The 15,795-nt window shown below is 64.5% G+C and overlaps 1 protein-coding gene across 1 annotated transcript; it reads right to left on the reverse strand.

Annotated features, from left to right (window-relative positions):
• Positions 1 to 427: 427 nt before the first annotated feature.
• CHRNA4 (cholinergic receptor nicotinic alpha 4 subunit) lies at positions 428 to 15,076 on the reverse strand. The gene is made up of 6 exons (XM_033187109.1): positions 14,793 to 15,076; positions 13,333 to 13,484; positions 10,024 to 10,068; positions 9,590 to 9,699; positions 4,254 to 5,628; positions 428 to 1,121 (listed from the first exon to the last, which is right to left on the reverse strand). The coding sequence occupies exons 1-6, from the start codon at positions 14,866 to 14,868 to the stop codon at positions 996 to 998; spliced, it is 1,884 nt and encodes a 627-aa protein (XP_033043000.1). The 5' UTR covers positions 14,869 to 15,076; the 3' UTR covers positions 428 to 995.
• Positions 15,077 to 15,795: the final 719 nt, after the last annotated feature.

Consider the following 15,795-nt stretch of genomic DNA (forward strand, 5'->3'; position numbering starts at 1 on the left):
CCCACCAGCTCCCCAAGGCTACTGTGAAGGGAAATCCTTCTTCCCAAACCCAGAGCCCTGGGCGGATCTCCCAGGCTGTGCACCGAGGTAGAAACCCTCAGAGTCCCAGGGGAACCAGGGCCCGGGTCTGGGCTCCATTCGGGACCCTCCCAGCCCTGGGAAATCACAACACAGAAGTAATCCCGGGGCCAGAGCCACTAGGCCCCTGTGGAGCCCTGGCCACCTGCCACAGAGCCCTGGCCCTGCACCAGGAAGGCACGGCCCTGGTCTTGGGACTCTCTGGAGCTGGGTGTTCCTGTCCCCTGTGGAGGGCCTGCCACCTGATTCTCCCCACGCAGGACCAGCTCCACAAAGCTCTGTTCTCCAAGGGTCCTCGGGCACAAGACTTGAGTTCTAACTTACCCAAAACACAACCGAACACAATCCCTGCCTGGACCCACTCCTAGTGAAGGAGATTGGAGCGCCGCTGGCTCACGCTTTTGGGGCCAGCGAGGCCCGAGGACCCTGGGGGAGGAGCTGAGGCCCACACAGGTGCAGGATGCGGTGGGTGGGAGAGGTGGTCAGGCCTCCAGAAGACGGGGCACTTGGGGCTGAAGGAGCATGAAGTCCTTCAAGGGTCCCTTGGGGCGGTCGGGACCATCGCCGGGTCTGCTGAGAGACCAGGAGGAGGGAGTTCCACCTGCAGGGGAGCTCAGGAGACTCTTGCACTGGACTTAACCCGAGTCCTGCAGGTAGAAGGCGCTGACCCTCACCGCTGCTCCAAGCCGCTGCCTCCTGGGGCCTCAGCCCAACTGGAAGCAGCTCTGCACTCCGTCTCCCCAGAGGCTGTGTCCCTATCCAAGGCCGTCTTATGGCAGACACAGAACAGGAAGGATAATTTGGCAAATGTGTGACCCTGCAGAGTCCGGGGAGGAGCCAGCACAGCCCCAGGCCGGCCTCATGGACGCTGACCCCATGTGCTGCAGCCTCAGGCCACGCAGGCTCCCGGTCCCTTCCTAGATCATGCCAGCCAGCCAGGGCGGCAGGAAGAGGCCCACGGTCCCCAGCAGGCAAACGATGATGAACATCCAGAGGAAGATGCGGTCGATGACCATGGCCACGTACTTCCAGTCCTCCTTCACCTGCAAGCACAGACACCGTCACTCCAACAGGCCCGGCCGCCCACGGGAGAGCCCTCAGGACCCTGGCACTGCCAGCGGCAGCTTCTCCACCTCCCACCTTCCACCCGAGGCAGCCACGGCTGCCAGTGCACCCCGCACACACCTGCACCAAGGGGAGGAATCGGGGTGCACAGGAGAGCCAGCGCTCTGCAGGTGGCAGCATCACTACGGTGCAGGGCAGAAGGACCTAGGAACCCTGGGAATTCCGGCTGGGCAGACCCCCGTGTGGAGACAGGCTCTACACTGTGCCCTGAGCGCCCCCACCTCTCAGCAGGCAGTCTGCGCTTCAGGAAGGGGGCACGGGGGAGGGGGGCTCAGGCACCCCGTGAGGGGTCTGCTGTCAGCTCACCAGCGCTGGGAGGGGCACCATGGAGGCCCGTCCCCCTCCCCGTTTTGCAGATGGGAAAATGAGGCCCGGTGGGGGCACAGCCTCGCTGAGCAGGGTAAGACAGGGAGCCTGCTGGGTTTGGGATAACAGGGCCTAACCCCACACACTGGTCGTGGGCAGCACTGCCAGCTGATGCTCCACAGGGAGGACCCGGGGCCAGAGGGCGGACGAGAGCAGCACACACGGAGCCTGCACAGCCACCGCCATCTGCGATCTCTCACTCGAGCTTCCCCTGGCCTGTCCCGTTTTCACACTGAGGTGCACAGCTATCAGGGGTGGCTACAGTTACACATCTAAACAGGGACAGCGGGTGCCGGCTCCCGGTCCGGCTTCTAACCCCACACTCCTGGGGCTGATGCAGGGCGGACCCCACCCTGGGTGACCCCTAGGAGCAGAGGCCTGGGGACGGCAGAGGCAGTGGCCCGGTCAGGCCTGGAGTCGGGAAGCCATTCTCAAGACAGCCGCTGTGTGCAACTAAAAGCACTCATGCAGCTGGCCACTTCCCTGGCCCCGCCTCCCCTGTCCCACATCTCTGGCTCCCCTGCCCTGTGTGTCTCTGGCTCCCCGGTCCTGTGTGTCTCTGGCTCCCCTGTCCCATATCTCTGGCTCCCCCGTCCCGCGTCCCCGGCTCCCCCGTCCCGTGTCCCCGGCTCTCCCATCCTGTGTCTCTAGCTCCCCTGTCCTCTGTGTCCCCAGCTCCCCTGACCTGTGTCTCTGGCTCCACTGTCCTGTGTGTCTCTGGCTTCCCCATCCTGCATCTGTGGCTCCCCCGTCCCGTGTCTCTGGCTCTGCTGTATAGAAGGACCTGAGACAACCCCAAGCTGACGAGCTGCCTCTGGGCCAGGCCATGAGGGTATCCTGGGTCCCAGGCCTGTGGATGATGAGGGATGGGAGAGGACAGTGCCGCCTCCTGCTCTGGTTTTTTGCAGCAATCCCCGGTGTCCTGATCATGTTAAACTGAACCAAAATGGCCGTATTTATTTACGGGAAGCCTGAAGGCAAACGGGGTCACTTATAAATAAAGTCCTGCTCAGGCCTCGGCTCTGGGGGAGGGACGCGGCCACCCTCTCGCCCTTTCCCATGTGCCTTTAGTTCCCTGGGTTCTGTGTGCTGCGTTCCATCCGCCCTGAAGATGAAACGCAGCGGCAGACCAAAGCCTTCCCTCTGTCCCCGAGGCGGCTCCTGTGAAGTCAGCTCTGCTCCCCACAAGCCCAGAACCAGGTCAGGCAGCGGCAGCGTTCGGCCCACAAGCCTGCTGGAGGGGGCCCAGGCTGCGCCGACCGCCGAGCTCAGACCCACTGCCGGCTTCAGGGCCGTTTTGATCAAACACCTAAAAGCATCCGACCCCACGGTGGCACGGCCTGGGCACAGCTGCCTCTAGCTTCAAGAGCTGGCAGCAAAGCAGGGTCCTGACACTTCTCCAGGCTGCTCTCGTGACCCCAGAACATTCTGGAACGTGCAGGTGGCTTTGCAGCTTGTTGGGCTTCAGTGGGGGTGGCTGTGTGGGGCAAGCAGCCCCCTCACTTCTCAGGGGTGTGGAGCACGTCCCCTCGCTTTGGGGCTCGCTCAGTTCGTGGGGGCAGGCACCAGATGCGTCTGAATAAACCATCGAGGATGGCGGAGGCAGCCCCTTCAGGTGGAGGCGGACCCCTGAGGGCGCCAGGCCCTGGCACTGGGACGAGAGCCGGGAGGTGCCAGCGACAGCAGGTGGATGGCAGGACAGATGCCAAGTTGTCGCTGTGGACGTCACGGGCTGCACGGCTGAGGCTGAGACCCTCAGCCGCCTGCGTGCCCCACCCATCCGGCCCCATTGTCCTGTCTGTGGACGCTGGCCCCTGCGCCTCCCCACCTGCGACAAACAGCAAATGTCTGCAGAAGGAAACAGGGAGGCTACCTGGTGCTGGTGTCAGGCAAAGCTGGCTCTGCCCCGGGGCCTCTCCTGCAGGGAACGGGTAGGAGACTGCCGAGCCGCAGGTAACACAGACATGGCTGCCACTTAGCAGAAACCACAGCTCCTGAGGCCGCTGTGCGGCCGGTGCCTGGTGCGTGAGGGTGAGGGCAGGTGGGCTGGCCCAGGGCCCCGGGGGGCCTTAGCAGTGGGGTCTGTGTTTTCTGCCCCCAGTCCATGGCTCTCCCACCCCTGTCCCCAGCTTGGCCGCATGGGGCTGGCGGTCTTGGGGCTGTGTCCCTGTCCCGGATCCTTCTCTCCTGCCCCAGCCCATCCCATCCCATCTTCTCCAAGCCCCCTACCTCCAGGCCCCAGGTGCGGAGGGGCCCTAGGGAGGCCCATGGGGCAGGCACAGGCACGCCCTGGGGGAAGAGACTTGGCAGTGCCTTGTTGCATTCTGGGGACTTGGGCGTTGCTGGGCAGGAGTTCCCAGAGCGCCCCCGTGCTGTGCTGGAAGGATGCTGCCTGTGGCCCCTCACCCTGCCATCTGCCGAAGCCCACTGAGTCCCAGAGTCGGAGGCGGCACCAGGATCCACCCTGTGCCAGCCTCTCGGGGCCACCTGCCCCGCTCAGCCTGGGACCTGCGGCCACATAGCAGCTTGGGGTGAGGCTGCTGCAGCAGAGGCCATGCCCTGCACCCCAAAGCAAAGCAGCCTGAGGCCTGGGCCCAGCTCCCGGATTACGCACCAGGAACGGAGGGTGTCCACCGACTCCATCTGGGCCAGAGGCGCCCAGCACAGCCATGGGCAGGACTTACCGAGAAGTCTGTGTCTTCGGCCTTCAGGTGGTCCGCGATGTACTGGACACCCTCCACCGCCCGTGTCAGGGCCGGCGACAGGGGCAGGTGCCGGGGTGGTGCTTTGGTGCTGCGGGCCTTGAGCGTGGCGCTCGGGGACACCGAAGGGGGCTCCTTCCTGCAGGTGCATTTGCATGGAGAGGGCTGGTCTGGGGGTGGGAACTCAGCCGAGTGGGTCTTGCGAGAGGCCAGGGCGCCAGCAGCCTGGCCATCCGCCTCAGAGGTGGCACTGTCTCGGGGAACACAGTACTGGATGCTCCGAGACCGGCACCGGACACCACCTTCCACCGCTTCTCCAGGGCTGGACATGTGCTGGACGCTGAGGGACCTGGCTTTGGCCAGCCCTGGTGCCTGGGTGCTGTGGGGTGGGCGGTAGGGTCCAGGCGAGGGGTGGGGGCTGGCTTTCTCAGCTTCCGGGGCCTGCAGAGTGGGGAGCTGGTCGGAGGGCGACTTGCAGGCAGGCCCAGACTCAGCCGGCACATCCAGGGGGACACAGAAGGACGGCGAGGGCGGGTGCCGGCTCTGGGTGCCGCTTGTGGCGGCAGGCTCCCCCTCCGGCTCGGGCCAGAAGCGCGGGGCACTGGCCATCTTGTGCATAGACTCGATGAGTCGCCGGCAATTGTCCTTGACCACACACGGCCGCTTCATGAGGAGCAGGCGCGGCACGATGTCCAGGAAGACCCTGCGTACCCAGGCGGGCATGGTGTGCGTGCGCGGCGAGCGGTGGTGTACGTTGAGCACAAAGACCGTGATGACGATGGACAGGGTGACGAAGATCATGGTGAACAGCAGGTACTCGCCGATGAGCGGGATGACCAGCGAGGTGGACGGGATGATCTCGGTGATGAGCAGCAGGAAGACAGTGAGCGACAGCAGCACAGAGATGCACAGCGTGATCTTCTCGCCGCACTCGGAGGGCAGGTAGAAGACCAGCACGGTGAGGCAGGAGATGAGCAGGCAGGGAATGATGAGGTTGATGGTGTAGAAGAGCGGCAGCCGCCGGATGACGAAAGCGTAGGTGATGTCCGGGTAGATCTCAGCACAGCACTCGTACTTCCTGGTGTTGTAGGTGCCCACGGCGTCCACGATGACCCACTCACCGCTCTCCCAGAAGTCCAGCTGGTCCACGTGGCTGTGCATGTTCACCAGGTCGATCTTGGCCTTGTCATAGGTCCAGGAGCCGAATTTCATGGTGCAGTTCTGCTGGTCGAAGGGGAAGAAGGTGACATCGATGCTGCAGGAGCTCTTGTAGATGGCCGGGGGCGTCCACTGCACCCGCCCGTCATGGAACAGGTGGGCCTTGGTCAGGTGGGTGACTGCGAAGTCCCCATCAGCACTGGGCAGGAAGATCGAAGGGAGTGAGACCCCCACGTCCATGCCCACGTCCACATCCACACCCATGCCCACATCCATGCCCACGCCCACGTCCACATCCACATCCTCGTCCACTTCCACGTCCGCATTCACATCCATGTCCACGCCCACATCCTCATCCACGCCCACGCCCACATCCACATCCTTGTCCACATCCACATCCACGCCCACGCCCACACACAGAGGCATTCTCACATCACAGGAGCACAGAAAGGCTGGCAGCCTTGCCCAGGTGCACTGCTCGTCTCTTCACTTACTCGTGCACCTCAGTTTATCATTCCTGAGCTGGGTGTAGCACATGGTTCAGAGAACAGGAAGGGACCTACAGGTGCCTGACACACACAGTCACTGCTACTGGTGATTCTTCTTACCCGTGAGTGGCGCAAGGATGGGGCTAGTCTTTCAGCGACACCTCCTGGGACACACAGCATCCCCACGTCCCTGCCCCTCCAAGTAGCATCCCTGCCCACCACGGGAATTCCTCACCCAGCTTCTGCCATTAACCCCAAGGACTTGGAGGCCACCTCCCGGTGTGTGAGCATGAGGACACTAGGGGCCACAGAGGCAAGGACAGGTGCTCTGGCCACCCAGGGACAATGCAGTGAGGCTGCATATGCACTGCCCAGTTCCAGGGCCACATCTAAGCCACTGGCTCTGGGCTCTCTTTTGCCTTGAGGACATGGGTCTTCTGTCCACAGGCCCAGGTGGGCAACAGAGCAATGGAGAGAGGGGCTGATGTCCCTTGAACTCCTCCTGGTAGACAGAGCTCCCAGACCCAGCCCCTGGTTCCATGGACAGTGGCTGGCTGGGTAGGACACACTGCAGGAGCACGTTCGGGGCTGAAGCAGCTGACCCCCCACCCCCCACCCACAGAAGTCCCCACCAATGGGAAGCCTGAGGCCCCATTAAATCCACAGTGTTGGTGGGTATGGGGCCAGGCTCAGCTCTGTGGAGGACGGTGGGGCACGACGTGTCCCGGGGAGTGGCTGCCCAGCCACACACCTTCTGCTCACCTCTGCCAAGTTGCCTGGACCCCTGCCCATCCCTCCTCTGTCTCATTCCCTGAGAGCCTGCTCAAAGGCCAGGGCCTCCCCAGGTACTTGGGCAGAGCTGGCCACTGTTCCCTGAGCTTCCTCTGTCCCTGCCCAGGAGTTCCAGGGCCAGGCCTGCACCTCAACCTCCCTCCCAACCCTCAGGGACCATCCCTTTGTGGAGCTGCCGCTGCTGGAGCTCTGCCCTCCAGGTTATGGAGACCTGGCCCCCCACGGTCTCGGTCGGTGCTGAGGCTCTGCCCTGCTGAACTGGTCCTGACCCAACACCGCCGGCTGGGCTGCCACTCGGCCGCCCTGCAGAGGGAGGGAGACCCGGGAAGAGCCACCAGCTGCATCTCCACACGGATCCGGCCCAGCACAGCCTGGCCCCCAAGGGTCCCCCCAGCGTGGGGCAGGGCCTGGCCACCGAGTTCAGTCTGGGTGGAATCAGGCTCAAGTTTGCTCCTTTTCCCAAGCCCATCTCTCCAAAAACCAACGCCCTCCACCTTCTGAGGCACAAATGAAAACCTTCTCCTACGGGAAGTGGGTGACTACTCCATTCAGCATGCAGGCTGCAGGGGATCAGGGCTGTGCTTGGGAACAGTGCAGGTCCACGTCACTCTGGGCAGGGCTCCCCTCCCCCAGGGTCCTCCATCCCGCCACAAGAAATGGGACAAGGTCAGGGCCCGGTCCCCCAGCCCCCAGGTCCCACAGCATCCCTGGGCCGCGTCACTACTGCTCCCTGCCCTGCCCACCCCTGGCTCCGGCCGCCCTCTGGGGAGCCTTTGAGGAGAACGCTGTTTGGGCTGAACCACCGAGCTGTGAGCTGGTTCTGGAAAGCTGCACCCTTGGAGCAGGCAGGGTCTGAGGAGCCGCCCAGTCTGGCAGGTCCAGGTTCCTGCTCCAGGGCCCACAGGGTGGCATGAGACCCTCTGTCCCCTCCACCCCGATCCCCAGGTCAGGGATTTCTGGGCTCCTGCCCCAAAGGGCCAATCTTAGAGAAGCCCCAAGTGGACAGCAGGGCCCCCAGCTGGGGGTGGCCAAAGCCTCCCACCCTGCAGCCTGGCCGGCCACCAGCCACAGTCACCTGCTGCCCCAGAAACAGGCCTCCTCGGTGGGAGCAGACCCCAGCACCAGCACCAGCACCGACTCCAGGAACCCCAGGTCCTGTCCAGAGAGAGCCTCGGTGACAACCCCAGCCCTGAAGAGAAAACTGGGGTCACCCAACTGTATCCCACAGGTTACCCCACTACCTCCCACAGGCCATGGTGAGGAGGAGACACAGGAGGACATGGGGTGGCAGCACACCCTGCTCGCCTGAGCTGTGGTCCTAGGCGGGGCTGTGGCCCTAGGGGGGCTGCGGTCCTAGGGGGCTGTGGTCAGGCGAGAACTTGTGATCCTTGCGGGCGTTGCAGTTCTGCGGGAGGCGCTGTAGCCCTAGGCAGGGATGCAGTCCTGGGGGGACTGTGGTCCTGGCAGGGAATGTGGTCCTGGGGGCCTGTGGTCCTGGGGGAGCTGTGAACCTGGTGGAGGCTGCAGTCTTTGAAGGGCTATGGTCCTGGTAAGGGTGTGGAAATGGGGAAGCTGCAGTACTGGGGGGGCTGTGGTCCTGGGGGTTTGAGGTCACAGTGGGGGCTGTGGTCCTCAGAGGCTTTGTTCCTGGGGGCTGCATTCCTGGAGGGCTGTGTACAGGCACCCAGAACTGCTTCTCTGCCCAGCCCATCCTGGGCATTTCCACTTCTCCCTGAAATATGTCCCTGTGAGTCACACAGGTGGATTCGGTGCACGGTCCTGGTGGCGGGGATCTAGGTGGCTGGGCATCTTGCAGGGGGCAGGGAGCCTGTCCTAAGGGAAGACCACTCGCCACCCACTCACTACTGACCACCTCCCCTAATGCACCCTGGAAGAGCGTCCGGCCCCCTTTCACCCCTCTTCCCACTGCCATTACTGGAATCAATTGAGTTGGAAGAGGAGCCCGATGGTTCTTAATCATACAGCAGCGTTTGTAGGTCAGGCAGGCGCCCTGGGGCCTGGAAGGGGCTGTGGGCAGATGGCTGGGACAGGAGAGGAGGAAGAGCTTCCATTTGCTTTGTTTGTGGGAGCTTCGACCCTGCCGCGCCCAGGCCCTGAGCCTGTCGCGAGAGATAGTCCCTGGAGGACTCAGCTCAGAGAGTGCTTGCTGCCGGGCGCAGGGCCCTCGGCACAGATCTGTGGGAAGGACAAGTTGGAGGACAGCAGCCTCTGGAGGCCACCGTCTGCCACGGCCAATCCCTGGCAACGCTGCCCTGGCTTCCAGGCACAGGAAACCCGTTTCCATGACCAGACTTCATCTTGGCCTCCCAGGAGCCTGACACAGGCTTGGCCCAGCCCGAGGCTTTGTTTGCTGGGGACGGGGTGTGATGTTTGTCCTGGGCAGGGCCTGAGTGTGCAGAGCAGGCAGAGGCCCTGCTGGGATGGGAGCCGTCTGGGGCTTCCTCACCCCTCTCCACGGCACCCTGCGGTCCACACTATTCTCCCAGAAATCCGAGGATGGGGTCTGATTGTGAAAAGCGCTCCAGCCCAAAAGGGCTCTCCTGCAACCATCAAGGGTGGGGGCAAAGACGTCCGGGGTCAGGAGCCAGCCCCCAGGCCTCAGGACCGGTCCAGGCAGGGATGTTGTGCCCAGGTGCCACAGCCACTCTCAGGCCCCTCTGGCTCTGAAGCTCCAGTGCTGAGACCCAGGGATGCCCTCAGCCTCTTTGCTGGCCTGGGGGGACCCTTCCCTCCTCAACCCCCACCAATTTCTCCATTGCTCCTGCTTCTTCCTTCCTGGACCTGGGCTGGCATGGATGGGGCTGGCATAGGCCCTGCTGGGCCAGGCTGGGCCTTGGCAGAGCTCCCCAGGGGACTCACTTGTTGTAGAGGACGATGTCCGGCCGCCAGATGAGCTCGGAGGGGATGCGGATGGAGGTGACGTTCTCGTAGTCAGCTGGGTCCCAGCGCAGCTTGTAGTCATGCCACTCCTGGACGGGGTGGGGCGGGGGGAGGCCGCAGGGTGAGGGGTGTGGGGGAGGGTGGGGTGGGGCAGGGCCAGGGTGGGGCAGGGCAGCAGGGAGGGGTGTGCGGGAGGGTGGGGTGGGGCAGGGCCAGGGTGGGGCAGGGCAGCAGGGTGAGGGGTGTGGGGGAGGGCAGGGCTGGGGCAGGGCCAGGGTGGGGCAGGGCAGCAGGGTGAGGGGTGTGGGGGAGGGCAGGGATGGGGCAGGGCCAGGGCAGGGCAGCAGGGTGAGGGGTGTGGGGGAGGGCAGGGCTGGGGCAGGGCCAGGGCAGGGCAGTGCCCTCCCACTCACCTGCTTCACCCATACATTCGTGGTCATCATCTGGTTCTTCTCATCCTAGGGCACAGAGAGAGGAAGGGACCAGTGACCCCCTGGTGTCTTTTTCTGGCCCTGGGTTTCCTCATCCACAGCCACTGGCACAAGGACAGGGCCAGGGCGAGACATGGTGGATGGGTGACCTCTGGAGGAGGCGAGTGCCCTGTCCCTGGAGGCAGCTGAGCCCAGGATGGGACTCTGAGGAGACCTAGGGATGTGGGGACAAGGCCGCAAACATCTCCAGCAGGAAACTGGAGAGGAGGTCAGCGGCCTCACAGGCTCCCCCAGCTAAGGATGGGTGTGGCAGGCACGGGGAGCCTCCTTCTGCCCACCTGCCTTGCTCCCTCCTGGCCCTTGGGGGCAGCCCCTCTGCAGACGAGGCCCCCCACGTGGGCACACACAGCCAGCAAAGCTGCCCCTGGCACATAAGTGGGTTCCACTGCTGGCCAGGGTGGCCTCTCCAGGACTGTGCCTCATGACCTGAGCAGGTGGGACCTGTCACTCAAGGTCTCTGTGTGCAGCTGGGCCGCTCACCCCATCCCCTTCCAGCCCGCCCCACTCACCACTCACCTCCTTCCACATCTCCACAGACCACGTCCCCACAGAACCATGTCCCCACAGGACCATATCCCACAGGACCACATCCCACAGGACCACATCTCCACGGACCATGTCCCCACAGAACCACATCCCCACAGGACCACACCTCCACAGACCACGTCCCCACAGAACCATGTCCCCACAGGACCACATCCCACAGGACCACATCGCCACGGACCATGTCCCACAGGACCACATCTCCACGGACCATGTCCCACAGGACCACGTCTCCATGGACCATGTCTCCACGGACCATGTCCCCACAGAACCACGTCCCCACAGGACCACATCTCCACGGACCATGTCCCCACAGGACCATGTCCCCACAGACCACATCCCCACAGACCACGTCCCACAGGACCACGTCTCCACTGAACTTCATCCCCACAGATCATGTCCCCATAGACCACGTTTCCGCAGGGCCATATCTCCCCACAGGACCTCATCCCCTCAGGGCCTCATCCTGTGTGTCCGAGGAAGCTCCAGGGTCCTCAGAACCAGCTTCATGTGGCCAGGCCTGGCCCTCCTGCCCAGTGTCCTGCCCTGCCCCTTTGCAGCCATCACTCTCAGGTGCCCTTGAAGTAGAGGGCAGGTCAACACCGTACATTTCACCACCACTCAGCATTGGCCTGGGCTGGTTAGAAAAGCACTGGGTCTTCCAGACCCTCCTGTGCAGCCAGTCCTGGGGCCTGAGCTCACATATGCAGCTCACATCCCCTCCAGGACAGACCCTGGTGATGGCACCTGTAACAAGTATGAGCCCGCAAAGGGGGCACATGTGAGTCCCCAGCCCCTGGTGGGACAGACAGAGTGGGCCAGACACAAGGCAGCCCCTTGCACACACACGTGACCCTCGGACTTAGGCTGGCACCCAGAAGCGTCAGCACCCACGTGTGGACACAAGGCAGCCCCTTCCATACACACGTGGCCCTCAGCCTTGGGCACCCAGGAGCGTCAGCACCCACGTGTACATGCTCGTGTGAGTCCTTAGCCGGCTGCAGGGTGGAGAGAGGGGTGGGCAGCTCTGGGAGTCTTGGTGCTGGGTGTGCTCCTGGCCTCAATGTCTCCTGAGCAAACTGGGGGCTCTGTGGTGGTGTAGGGAGCCATGGACTGAGCCCTGAGAAGCTCAGGTAGGCAGCCAGGTTGGGGGGTGGCAGACCTAGAGCCTTGGGCAGCCGCCAGCAGCCACCTCTGCCAGCCACCACTTTGCAGCCATGTTTGCAAACCTCAGCAGGCTTGCCAAGCCTGTGCAACGCTCATTGTCTTCTGGCTGGGCCTCCGCCAGAGACACTCCACAGGAGCCACTCGGGGCAGTTCCAGGACACTGAGGGTGGAGGTCTGGGTGGCCGACCTTGGACGGGGACGGCTGACTGGAGTCTCCATGCGCAGCCCTGCGCAGGCAAGTGCCACCACTGACCAGCCTGTCTGTGGGAATGTGGCTGCAGCTCCCTACACCTCTCAAAGCCCCTGGGGTGTGGTCCACTCAGCCTGGGATAGTGAAGCAGCTCTCACCCCGTTTCACAGGCCCCAGGCCCAGGGTTACCCAACATCCACCAGCCTCCCAAAGAGAGAAAATACTCCTGCAACCTGGCAGCTCCTCCCACAGCGGCAGACCCAGGCTGGGCGTCCTGGCAAGGTGTGGGCTGGGCCTCTGCAGCATACAAATGCCTCCCCGTGTGGGGGTGCCCTCCCTGGACCAGCAAGCTGGGATTTGGCAGCAGGGCTGGAGCTGGCGGACTCCAGTGTGGAAGACACAAGCCCCTGCAGCCCAGCTGGCCATCAGCTGCCCACTCGCAAGCAGGCCAGCTCCCAGAGTCCACGGCCTGCCCAGCCTGCCCTCTTCCATGGCAGGAGCCCCCAGGTTATGCACCCCCACCCAGCCAGGTACCCTGAGGGATGATCTCCCCCTATTTGGAGTGGCTGAGCCTGGCTAGGAAACATGGAAATGTCTCTGCTGCCCCTCACCCAGCCCCTCTAGGGCTGCCGAGACCCCCAGACAGTCTGGCTCAGGCCTGGGTAGGTAACCAAGCATCTCAACTGAGCACAAGGCCGAGCCTCCCACAGCTCAGTTCTCTCAGCCTCGAAGCCTCCTGGTTCCTATCCCCACCTCGGGGCTCCGTGTGCACTGGCCCACGCTGCAGGGGCCTGGCTGGACCCCTAGGCATCCTCCCAGCAGCCTCCTGGGCCCCCCACCAGAAAGGAAACACTTCAGACAAACAGAACTTGCCCAAGACTCACCCAAACCCCACATTCCAGACCTGTGGGTGAGGGGCTCTGGGGCCGGCCGAGGTTGGGGTGCTGCCAGGACACCACAGTGCCTGCCCCTGCCTGGCCCCTTTCCCGGTCAGTTGTCCCCGTTGTTCCCAGGTCACAGTGTGCCACCCCCAAGCAAGGCCTTTGCTGTTCTTCCGAAGGTGCCTGGGCTCTGTACTGAGAACCTGGCCGCTTGGAGTGTTCCCACATCGAGGGGGAGGAAAGGGCAGGGCCTGGCTGGGATGCTCTGAACCAGCCCTTGGCTGGGGCTCCGGCAGGACGGAGCTGGTGGCTGCTGTTCTGGCATACTAGCCCAGGCCAGACACAGCCACGGGGAGTGTTGATGGCTGTGTCCCCTCTGCCCACCCAGACCCCGGCGCTCCTCGCAGGGTGCCCTCAGTCACAGCGCATCATGGCCACACGCCCACCTACCACGTCAATGAGCTGAGCGATGGACAGGCCGAAGCGGACAAGGACCACGTCCGAGATGTTGGCCACGGGTCGGGACCACTTGTTGTAACCGGAGAAGAGTTTCTTCAGGAGCCGCTCCTCAGCGTGGGCCCGGGTCTCCACATGGCTGCTGGCTGCGGGGAGAGGCAGGTCAGTGCTCAGGTGCAGGCGGGACAGAAGCCGGGAGCTGTCCTGGCTGCCCCAGTCCCCTGCCCAGCACGCTCAGCCACATCCGCTTCCTTTCAGCTCCTCACAAGAGCACTGCCCACCCCAGGACCTCTGCGTGTGCCAGGCGTGGCATGTGCTGCTCTCCTTTGGCTTCCATCTCTCTCCCACCCCTGGGTGTAACTGTGATTTCCTCTGGGAAGCTTCCCAGGCCCCTCAGCCCACGGAGGCCTTTCCAGCACCTTGCACCGCACCACAAAACCAGGCAACGGATGGGCTGAGAACTGCTTTGGGTCTCCTGTCACACTGACTTCCAGGGAAGGGCTGTGCCTCCAGCGGCCGGCGAGTCAGAGGATACTTGGGGGTAACAGCAGCACGGGATGGGGCACAGGGCAGCGGGGCCAGCCCAGGCAGGGAGAAGGAGGAAGAGGAAGGAGGATCGGCCCCCAAAAGCGCCCGCTTCCTAGGGAATCTCCTGTGGTTCATCAATCTGATGCTGGAGGAGTGTTTCAGATGCAGGTGCCCAGCCCCCTCCGCACCCGAGGCCTCCGCACCCCTGCCCTCCGCACCCCAGCCTGCCCGAGCTCTTGGTCAGACCCAGAACGCCCTTGATGATCGCTCTGGAGGAGCACAGCCCCAGCTCCATCTGTGCTCCACGTCTGGGCCCCAGGGTCTGAGGCGTTTCCCTCCTGTCCTGGGCGCTGCCACCTGGGGCGGGTCTGGATGGAGGGGAGCCTTCCACCTCCCTGCTGGGCCCCGCTCGCCTGAGAGCGCAGACAGGACTGGGGAGGGGGAGGGGTCAGTTCTACACCCCTGGGAGCCTTGACTCCAAGCCCAGAGTCCCTACTCCCGACCTTGTTCTTCCTGCAGAAAAGGTGGGTGGGGGCCGCCAAGGACAGAGGCCACCCCTCTGATCCCCTAAACCGGAGGAAGCAGGCATGGGAGTCTTCAGGGAAATTTAGCCGGATGGATGGGGGAAGGGCGAAGGGGGCCCCACCTCTGTTCAAGTTCGAGCTTTTGGGTCCAGCCCTGAAACAGCAGCGGAAACCCCCTTTCCCAGCCCTCCGCATTCGCCGGCGGTTAACTCCCTCCTCGCCTGGCTCAGCCCGGGTGCAAGCGCAGCCTGTGCGGCTGGGGATGGGGAGCCTCTCTGCCGCCCCGTTGCGCGCACCCGCGGCTTGGGACCGCAGTCAGGAGCCTCCCTCCCTCTGGCTCCGGGGGTCCCAGGCCACCCGAACGCGGGCGAAAGGGGGCCCATCCCGCGCCCCGAAACTTACCGCGCAGGAGGCCGGTCCCCAGAAGCAGCAGCAGCGGCGGCAGCAGCCGCGGCGCCCCGGGGCCCCCGAGCTCCATGGCGCACGCACCTCGCGGGCTCTAGATGCGGGCGGCTCCCGGCTCCCCGCGGCTCCGAGGCCCGTGCGCGCCCAACTTCATGCCTCCCGCGCCTCGCGGGCCGCTTCGGCCGCCGGGCCCGGTTCCGCTTCTCCTGCGGGGCGCGGTGCGGCGGCGACGGGGCCGGGAGCGCCGGGCTGTGGGCTCCGTGGCGCGGCCCCGCCCGGCCCTGCCCGCCTCAGCCGGCTGGGAGGGGGAGCAGGGGAGGGGAGAGGAGGGGGAGCAGAGGAGGGGGAAGAAGGGGAGGGGGAAGTAGGGGGGGAGGGGACGGAGGGAGGGAAGGGAGGAGGGAGCAAGGGCCGGGGAGAACGAGCGGTGACGGACCGCGCGCCCAGGGGGACGGGGAGGCTGCGCTGGACCCCGGGCAGGGGTAAAGTTTCCTTGTCCTCGCGGGGTTCCAGACGTGCCTGAGCCGGGGATGGGGACCCCGGGGTCACTGCGTGCGACTGGGGGGTCCCGGAGCCGGTCTGACCTCCCTTCCCACATCTCCAGCCTGGGCGCCTGCTGCCTGCCTGGAGGGGTGGGGGCGCGTCTAGGGGATCCGGCGCAAGGAGAGGCGCCCCTAGCACATCTGGGTTACTCCATCGCGCCAGCCGGTGTCTGCAGCCTGAAAATCTCTGGTTTGGTTCCCCAGCTAGCCGTTCAGGACTCTCTCTCCGCCTGCAGCCCCCGCCTCCCCCGGTACCTCCGCCAGGACCCAAGAGGCGTCCAGAGGGGAGCCCAGGCCCTGCGCCCGCCTTCCGGTGAAGAAGATCCCCTCCCGCTCAAGGTCCAGCCTGGGGTCAGGGTCTGTCGGCCCCCACCCCTTGCGTGGCCTGCGTGCCCCGTGGACTGCGTGGCATGAAGTCACGCCCCCATCGGCCCCGCAGTGCGTGAGGGGCTGTAACA

Source organism: Trachypithecus francoisi, unplaced genomic scaffold (genome assembly GCF_009764315.1).
Source record: "Trachypithecus francoisi isolate TF-2019V2 unplaced genomic scaffold, Tfra_2.0 Lachesis_group21, whole genome shotgun sequence".
NCBI lineage: Eukaryota > Metazoa > Chordata > Mammalia > Primates > Cercopithecidae > Trachypithecus > Trachypithecus francoisi.